Below are 10,060 nucleotides of genomic sequence, written 5' to 3'. Positions count from 1 at the left end.
GACTGACCTTTTTCACTCCACGTAATGCACTTTAGACTCACCTAAGTTCTATGAACAGTTTCTTTTAATGTTGAGAGCTATTACATTACATGGACATGCCAGTTTAACCACTGGCATTTAGTTCTCATTTTTGGCTATTAAAAATAAAGCTGCTGATGCATGTGGACACGAAAGTTAAAGTCTAGGCCTAGTAAATTTAGCAAAGTTCTAGAGGGGCTGTAGCGTAGTGGTAGAGTACTCATCCAGCATGTTGTAGACCCTGGATTTAATGCATACTAATGGAAGGAAACAGGCTGTTGGACCACTTTACGTAGATCATCAGCGTCCTGGATCCGTGAGTATGTAACCTTTTGGCTTGCCTGAGCCACAACTAGTGCAGGGTCATTGCTTTGGGCCCTCATATAATGCTAATGCAATTATTAACTGACAAAACTCTTTGTTATCCTTGCACTTTTTCTAACTAACGGGATAGTGGGCCTCAGATATGCTTAGGGATGTGGCTGCTGGGTTCTGTTTAGAGGCTGTCTTCTGTTCCACCCTGAGATACTTAAGTTTCCTTTGGCTGTGTCATACAGCATGAGACACTCTCAAGGATAAGCAGGCCGTTGGAGCCCTGACATTCTCCTTTGTGCATTCCCACCTGAGTCTCCCTTTGTGTATCTCAGAGCACAACATACTAGACATAGGTGATGGATCATTTCTTCTTTATGGATATTTTCTTTGAGAATGTGAAAAAGTAATCTGAATAGTGGTCATAATCCTATAAAAACCTGAAAACTGAGACAGTCTATAGCTTAGGCTTCCACTCACTACATGGCCTCAAACCCTTGGTGATCCTGCCTCAGCCTCCCGAGTGCTGGGATAATGGGCATGCACTACCATGCCATGGTTTCTTCCTGTTGGTAGAATTTACCAACTTAATTATGGAGTATGGAACTAATTATGGACATTTTTAAAATGATTTCTCAGACTCTTCTCACCAATAAGCACTGCTAAAACAAAAGGCACCATCTCATGGAGTTTTTACATCATATAAAAGATGTTAAGTGTTAGTACTTTTAAAAACATCAAATTGTATTTGTGGTTGAGACCTGACAGAGAAATTCTGGGATTCAGGAAATGTAACTTTTGGACTTAGACTAAATCCCCATTAGAGTTCAGGCATGGCCCCTAAATTTAACAGATTAAGGAAAGTGGGGAGTGTTGGAGAACTTTTATTTTCCCCTCCATATATTTCAACAGATTTGTTTTCAGGTTGTTCCACATTCAGACATTAGCATTCAGCAGACCTGCAACAGGTGTTAGCAAGGTACTGGTTTAGTCAGCAATCTAGTAAGAACTGTAACTGGCCGGTGGAGCAATGCTGGGCCTCCTTCGGAAGATGTTTTGTCACAGCACTTTACGAGCTTCTGCAAACCATCATCCCCTCAAGTGACAAGTCCTCATGAGGGATCGGCAATTCCAGGTTTCACCCTCACAGAAACCCAAAGCTTCCTATTCTGTATCTGCAGTTTTCTCTGTCCAGATAGAGCTTAGCACTCAGTCATTTTAAGCAGGAGTGAAGCTGCCTGACAACAGAGCTGACACGTACCATCCTACATGGTTTTCAGGGTAATGGGACACAGGTACTGAAGTCAGCAGGGGGAAATGGTGAAATTTTCACTTTTAACTTAAAGAAGTAAAGAAAAAACATCAAGTACTGGTAGGTTCTTTTTCTGGCAGACAGACAAAAACTAATGGGACTGGTGAAAATGTGTCCCAACCTTCTTTTACTGATGGTGGAGGTAGTGTCACCAAAATGAAGTAGAAATGTGAACCCATCTTTGACTCTTCCTCTTGTCTACTGTTTGCTCATGAACTGTGTCCAGGCACAGTGAGCCTCGTACTTCCACTTTCCCTTTGGCTGTTCCAGCTTAGATCAGTTAGGAGGTGGAGGAAGGAAAGAGTAGTGGGTCACATTTTTCTAGCTGTTCTGCCAATGAGTAGATAAGATAGCTTTGTATTTTTCTTGTATTTACAGCAGGGTGTGAAATGGGGTCTCCAAATTAAGTCTTTTTGTAAGCTGCTGTGGTCTCGTGTGCACTCTCTGAAGCCTCTCTGGCACATGGTAATTTCTTACTAGGACTAGCCCCCTGAACCTCTATCCCTGCCTGTCCAATCTGCTAACTTATGTTCTCTTGCACTGCCACTGAATGACAGTAAATTCTTTGTAACAGAATTTGTCTGACATTGTTCCTGATGAACAGTGGTTAGCCTCTACTGTGTAACCTAACATACACATTTAAAAACAAACAAAAAATTAGGCTTAAAAATAACCAGAATGTTTGTAGTTAGGATTTGGGAAAGGAGTCTCATCAACTAACTGTCACTGCCTTTATTTCGTATTTACTATGGGTTTTAAGTACAAATTCAAAACACAGTCCAATATGTAGAAAAATAAAATCTTGGCAAAGCAAAAAGCTAGTCTTTATGGAAGTTAGACTGTATATTAGTATTTTCCATATGTACTGAGTGGTGGAATATTTACAGGTAACAACCCTGAAAAGTCAGTTCCATATTTATAAAAAGTGTTAAGTTAATGAAATTTACAGTGCATACTGGAAAGCATGATTAAAACTGGAAATTAAAATTCCTGTATTAGGAAGCCTAGTTTGCTAAGAGCATTATATTATTCACATCAAATTTTTATTTGTTTTATACATTTTTGTAGTTCAAAAATGCCCTTTATAATGAAATACAAAGTACTGTTATGATAAAAATAAATTGATCTATGTAAAAGGGGGTTTACGCTTTTTCAGATACACAGAATTTCCATGAATTTAAATTGAGTGAAGACATTTAAACACAAATGGAAAATCATTAGTTTCCAGTTTTAGTGTTCAAATGTTTTTGTAACTCTTTTCAATCCATCTGTTTTATTTATTTGGTTTTATAAAACCAAACGTTGAACACGAACAAAAATGGTAAACTTTGCATTACCTTTTAAATGTTTTCAAGTATCAAACTATATCAATTTATTGTGAATTAAAGAATCACAGATCTTAACAGCCAATTCTTTTTAATTTCACAAGTAACTATCATCCCAAAGTAATGTGAACAAAACCTCTCTGCTGCTCAATGAATTGTTTCCAACCTCCATAACAAACTAAATTTTATTAAATCTAGCATATGATTTCCATGTAAGTTACAGTTTCACTCATTACTCTTACTATATTACTGATGTAGCGAAGAGGGAAATTTTTCACTATTGTATTTATTTAAAACAAACTGACAGGGTTAAGTACCTGTCTTCAGAAAAGTCAGCAGCATTTTTAATACACTTGAGATTTGGCCCAAGCCCTTAATACCTTCCTGATAGCCATGCAACTAAACACCCTCTGGAGATGTTGCATAAGGGAGAAGAACATGGAGCAATTTTTGCACATTTCCCCTGGGTCACAGAAACAAGGTAAAGCAAATTCAGATCTTTGTGAATGAACAGCTGTCATGTTTAATACACCTGAAGCTCTATAAAACTAGAGCCACTATCATATATGCTTTTATAGATATATACTTTTTAATAAAGTCTCTTGCTTCAAAATTTAAGGATGATCTTTTTCCTGGTCGTCATTTCAAGGGAACAATAAATAAAGTAGAAAACGATGAACTGTTTTGCATATTTCTGTGGAAGAACGGAAAACGTTTTTGCTTTGAGAGGTTAAGACAATTCACTGTACAGAATGAACAGCTTATATACACTATGCGCAATTTTTCTTGGCTGGGGTATTTAAATTCAAGCGCTCCTCCAAGACAAAAAGCCACATTCACTCTTGTCCAAATCCCTCTGTCTCTTCTATTGCAAAAAGAAGTTTTTCCTTTAGTTGTTCGTAACTCTTATATGGTGGTAGATCCAAGCGATTAAAACTGAACAAAAGCAAAAACAAAATCAGATGTTTTCAGTAAAATGAAATGAAAGACTTGTAACTTTTGGATATAAAATTCTTAGCTCCCAAATAAGTAGTTAGAAAATGGAGATGTATTCTAGGTATTTATAAATAACTAGATAAAGTTCTTTGACACCATTAAGTCTCACTAAGTTATACACAATATAGGTTCTGAAATCATCCGTGCACAGCTTGCCTTCTTATAAACCCACTGATCTGTTGTACTCTGGGCATATCTTTACGCGTGACACTGTACCATCAGTCACTGATCAGTGGGAACTGTTGATTCACAAAGTTATATTTCTAAATGTTGATATATTTAGTTATAAAATCAAGAAAACACATTTATTAACATCATTAATCTTATCAATAAAATCTTGGGAAGTGGTCAAGCTCAGGGTGGCACGTAAAAATTTTCCAAAATCAGCATTTTTGCTTGAAACTGACTTTCATCATTGTCAATAAATTTCAACTGTTTTCTTTGAAGTGACATGACAGGCTTACTTCACTACAAGAAAATGCCAAATACTTAACTGAATAGTTCGTTACTCTTTCAAGTTAATGTTAGAAAAGATGTGATCTCGGTTTTTTGGGGTTTTTTTGTATTTTAGGGAAGGTTCTACAGGGTGTGCAGGGTCTCATTACTAGAACAAACTCGCAGTGATCTGCCTGTTACAGCCTCCCAAGAGCTGGGATTACAGGCCCATGCCACCATGGCAGGCCCAGGATCGAACACCCAGCCTATCCGCTGAGCTATTTGGCCAGGCCTGAAAAGATGTGTTCTCAAGCATGAAGATTTAATAAATAACTTTTAGTGTTTCATACAGAATAATCTTCAGTGAATCTGTTGTGTTGCTTTGTTTTTTACTTTAAGCTGCAAGTATATCGCAGTAGCTTGGTGGCCCTGCCCTGATTTCTGTAAAGGCAGCAGCAAATTTTTACTCATTGTTGCTATTGCATGATAAAAACAACTGTGGAAGTAATAAAAAGCCAAATAATGGCCTAGGATGAAAATAGTTTGACTTTCTGAAAGAACCATGAATCTCTTAAGTTATCATCGCCTGTCTGGGTAATACAGTGTTTCTGCAACTAATCAGGATTGACCCAGTTCTCTCTCTATACTGTTGCCAGAATACTTTTTTGGATCCCATTGTTTTCTACATAAAACTATTCAAAGTGTTTGTTATTTTCCTTAAAAATGAAATCCCAGTTCTCTACATAAGTTTAGTTCCTACATACATTTCCAAATTCATCTCCCCCGATTCAAAAGTTCTAATCATATCTTCCATTTCCTTGAAAAATTATTTCAGTGTTTTTGTTTAATTTAGCATTTCTGTTCAAAGAATATTCTTCCCACAAGCTATTTGTTAAATACAACCTGTTCTAAGAAATCTGAGCACCCAGGGCTCCAGCTGTTCTCCAGTACAACACTCTTTCCAGTTACTTAATTGTCTAGGTCCCTTACTACTGAATTGAAAGTTGATAAAAGGCAAGGAGCAACTTGGTCTCATTTCATACACCGTGGGTATTCTACATCTTGACTGACTCAATGGATATAGGTTGTGTTTCTATGACTAAGAATTCATCCTGAAGTGTTTACAGAATACTAAGTTGATTGGTCTGTTTCAAGATTTAAATTCTGACTACCTTAATGATTAAACAGTTATACTGAATCTTAACATATTTTTTTAAAAACAAAAGATTTTTTCTAGTGTTCACTTTCCTACTTAACAGTTTAAAACTTACCACGTATGGCTTCTTGGTAACCAGGTGTCTTTGCCAACTTTTTCAATACAAAATTTTTGAGGCCCATTACTTCCTAAAGGAGGAAAATACGATAATCTTTATCAGATCATTTTAACTTTTGGTTTTGATAGCTAAATAACAGAGTGTCACAAAATCATATGAATGATCCTAAATAAAGAACTTCACAACAGAGAAGCTACTTAGTGCTGCATAAATCCCAGTAAAGAAGAATATCTGGAACTGCTTGCTTGGCAAGCACAGGGTCCCAAGTTCAATCTCTGGGATTGTTAAGGGAAAAAAAAAAAGACATCTGTGGAAAGACAACTATAGTACTACAGAAGCTTTTTTTCTTTACAGTCACTTAGGAACCAGAGCCCTCTAGCTACATGAAGAGACTCCTTTTGGCTGAACAGATGCCTTTGATATTAACCGTTACTGTTTCTTACGGTAGAAGCCTTATACAGAGCCCAGAATAATAATAGGTCGAGTCTACTGAGTGTCTAAAGGTCATTAGCACAAAACTATCTACACAGAAACTGTAATGAGAGACTGCACTTACCCATGAGCTCGGCAAATCCTCCGAGAGGTAAACGGCAGGTTCCAGTGACAAACTGCAGCAGTCGCATTCTCACCTCATTGTCTGTCTCTTTCACAAACTACAATAAAACCAAATGTATTTTAATACAACATACATGCTACATTCTCATAACAAAAACAGACAGTAGAATAAAATAATATTTAATGCTAACATTGGTTCAAAAGCTGTGTGACAAATAGCATGTATCATTTCTTCGGGATAGGCACTATGCTAAACACACTGTGACTCTTTGGTTAATCCTCACAATACCACCTTGTGGGCCAATGCTGTCATTACTTACCAAAGAGAAAATGAATGACGGGCTTACAAAGGGCAAATCCTTTGTCTAAGGTCAGAGCTCTAGACTGGCAACCAGGATAAAAGTCACCTACATAACAGATGTCACCTACTTAAGACTTCTGAAAAGCATTGTGCCATTTGCTTCTCCTTTAGCTTGCACAATTCTATGATAGTTATGATCATGGGTATTGCCATTGTACATGTAAGAAAACAAGCCTATACACAGTGTTACCTCTGTTCACAAACAATTTTTCCACAATTTTGGGAAAGTGGCCATATTGTGTTTATTGTAGAAAGACGGCTGAGATTGTGTCAACTACAGCAGAGTTTGCGAACCACAAAATTGTGCCAAATGCTTTTTGCAAACCAAATTGTTACAAACAAAAGCATTCATGAACCGAAGCACTGGGCTGGCCAGATAGCTCAGCAGACCAAAGTGCCTACTTAAGCAGGTGAAGGGACTGGGACACACTGAGCAGGAATGGTGGTGCATGCCTACCATCCCAATGCTTGGGAGAATGAAAACAGGAGGATCAATGAGTCCAATCTGTGTGTGAGACCCTGTACTAAAATACATTAAAAAAAAAAACATATATATATATATATATGAACCGAAGCACCACTGTACTATAGTTTAAACAATGCAGTTTGTCCTTCACAAGCTGCTGTTAAGTGGCAAAACATAGGAAGTCAGACCTGGTTGGCCTCTGAACCACTGTTACACTTTTTGGAGTCAGTGATGACTTCTCTGTTGTCAGTCTCCATGATTCATATTTTTTTCTCACTGAATATTTTTATGGGGTTTTTTTAGGCTTGAACAATGGATTTACTCCCCCCACTCTGAATTTAACAAGTAATACAAGGGTACATAATGTGAGAAGCAGCCTTCCCCGCTTGGCCTCCAACCGCTCAGCTCACTTGCAGAACTGCTGCCAAGTATTTTTCCTTTTGCTTTTTCAGAAGTGGTATATTCATATGTAAGTATACACTTCCATTTTAAAGAATTTTATAGTAGTCCTATCCTGGAGGCCATTCAGATTGCTTCAAGTTTCAGTAAACCAACATTACATTATTTTCTTGGCATGTGTCATTTTACATGTTTTGAAGTAGAGTGTATTTTAAGACGGACTTCTATAAAATATTACACAATAAACTAATGACAGTATCCTTAAGAGAAGACCTAACTTTTGGAAATACATGTACACAGTCATACTTGGTTGTCAAACTCAATTCATTAAAAATCTGTGTCCAAACATCACAAAGTTTAAGAACTGAATATATTTTTCCCATAAGAAATAATGAAAAACCAAATAATTGATTTTGAGGCCCCCAAATTACACGTACAAAAATACTTTACCAGAACATGAACAAAATTTGAATGATTCTTTTCTCTAACTGTTATGCTTCACAGTTCTCCTCTTAGCTTGCTGCTGGTATTGCTAACTTTCTTTGGAGCCATGGTAACAACAGTTTATGTGAATAAAGTGCAAAATATAAAAAGCCACTAACAAAGGATCTATAAACTGCAGTACTTTGAGGGTAAATCCTGAGGGGATTTGACTGACATTGTCAGATACAAAAGTTACATTTCTTATTATATAGGTCTTGCTTTATCTTGGTCTTAATCCAGCAGAAAAGTATAAAAACAAGGTATAGAAAGTAAAGCCATATTAATATGCTGAGCTGTAAAAGGCGCAAGTCAACAACTTCTGATATTGCCAGTCCTACGGATAACCCACTACTATTATAGACTACTGGACTATCTATATTGGGAATATTTTGCTGAATTCACGCACCTAAAATATTTAAATGGCAATGGAATACCCATCTCTGACAAAACTAAACAAAAAAAGGGGATACAAATGAAGGACCATTTGTATCTGTATATACAAAATAAGATAGATATACAGCTCCTTTCTCCTAGTTCAATGAGAAGAATTGTAGTAATAGTGTTTGGACACGATATCATGCCTGCATCTTGTACTATGAATAACCACTACAAAGACAACAATATGTAATGTATTAATTATTGAAACTGTCCTATTAATCGGTTTTGAAACTGTCTCATTGCTTTTTGTTTCTCAATAAAATTAATGAAAAAAAAGGAAAAAAAATATCAAAAACACAACGGTGAATGTTCTGACACACTAAAAGAAGCACTCTATGCTGTCGAGGTGAGCGGGGTGCTTACACTGAAGCATCACCCTTTGTCCCTAGCAAAACACAAAACCTAGCTCACTCTCAGCCCTACAGGTGTGTTCAAGTTGAGTTTTTGGTTACACAATTGAGCAAAATTATGAAAACCAAGCAGTTTTTTTCCAAACTTCGCTGGTTCAAATAGTAGAAAAGTTCAAGCGTGGAGCTGTTTGAGAACTATGGTATCACTCTATAACCCTAGTTTTCATGTGAAAGAAAAACAGCTAAGAAGAAGTACACCAAAAATCCATACATTGAGTTGTTCAAATGAGTCTCAGAGTAGTTATGTGAAAAACTGAAGACTATTCCGGGACTACAGGTTTTTTTTATTTTTATTTTTTTAATTGATACTGGAAATTAAGCTTGAGGGGGGGTCTTCAAACTAAACTGTATCTCCCATCCAAGTACTAACCAGACCTGACCCTGCTTAGCTTACGAGATCGGGTGTGTTCAGGGTGGTATGGCCGTAGACACTCAACCGTATCTCTACCCCTTTTTACTATTTTATTTTTTCATTTTTATCTTGAGACAAGGTCTCACTACATTGGCCAGGCTCAGATCAAACTTGCACTCCTTCCTGAATGCTTGCACTCTAAGTATGTTCCACCATGCCAACCTGAAATACTTTGGTTACTGCTACATTAAAAAGCTGGCCCTAAAACTATTACCATTAAGTGAATGCTTGCATACGACTGTCATTTCTTTCAAAAAGACAAAGATCCAAAGGAAAATACCTTTAACAAGTGTTCATGCTACTCACTGCATAGTTAGAATTGGAAGATGAAAAGCCAAGCCCAAAAACTTGGTAATTTGAAGGGAAAAAAAAAAAAAAAAGTTTTCAAACCACATTTCATTCAAGAATGTTTTCTTTGTATATTATGTTTCAAAAAGATAAAGCAAGTACCTGCCAAAACCAAATTATTTGTTTGCTGTTTCTTGTATAATGTCGATAAACGGTATTCCTTTGCCAATCCGCTAAGTCCACCTCCTGCATGCCACACAGCATAACCTGGAAAATGAGCAGAGTTCTCAGGCCACACTGAACATGCGGTGAACAGACCAAGGCAGGACTGAAGTTTTCTGGGCACAGTTAGTTCACGGCATGACGATGTGAGCAGCTATGTTCATGGCAAATAGAGCACAGTAAGCAAATCCAGCTGCATTTGCGCGAACAGCCTCAAGGACCCTTTGCTGTTTTACTTTACCATCTTCGTGGAACACAAGCTGAAAAGAGTACTCTTCATGAAAATTTACTCAAAAACATACCTACTTTTAGATATATAAATATATATGTATGTATATACATACGCATATCCTG

General features: G+C 37.0%; 1 protein-coding gene across 3 annotated transcripts in view; it reads right to left on the bottom strand.

The window, feature by feature from the left end:
• Positions 1-1,198: 1,198 nt before the first annotated feature.
• The window catches only part of Wwp1 (WW domain containing E3 ubiquitin protein ligase 1), a 66,790-nt gene continuing 57,928 nt past the window's right edge, over positions 1,199-10,060 (bottom strand). For all 3 annotated transcript variants that reach the window (XM_004643095.3, XM_023703194.1, XM_023703195.1), the window contains 4 exons: positions 9,647-9,751; positions 6,229-6,325; positions 5,670-5,742; positions 1,199-3,903 (listed from right to left, as the gene is read on the bottom strand). In XM_004643095.3, coding sequence (XP_004643152.1) covers positions 3,804-3,903; positions 5,670-5,742; positions 6,229-6,325; positions 9,647-9,751 — 375 coding nt within the window. In that variant the 3' untranslated portion in view covers positions 1,199-3,803. The remainder of the gene's footprint in view (positions 3,904-5,669; positions 5,743-6,228; positions 6,326-9,646; positions 9,752-10,060) is intronic.

This window comes from Octodon degus, unplaced genomic scaffold, assembly GCF_000260255.1.
Source record: "Octodon degus isolate 3935 unplaced genomic scaffold, OctDeg1.0 scaffold00165, whole genome shotgun sequence".
Taxonomy (NCBI): Eukaryota; Metazoa; Chordata; class Mammalia; order Rodentia; family Octodontidae; genus Octodon; species Octodon degus.
The sequence above is the reverse complement of the archived record's forward strand: the minus strand, read 5'-3'. Positions and strand labels throughout refer to the sequence as shown.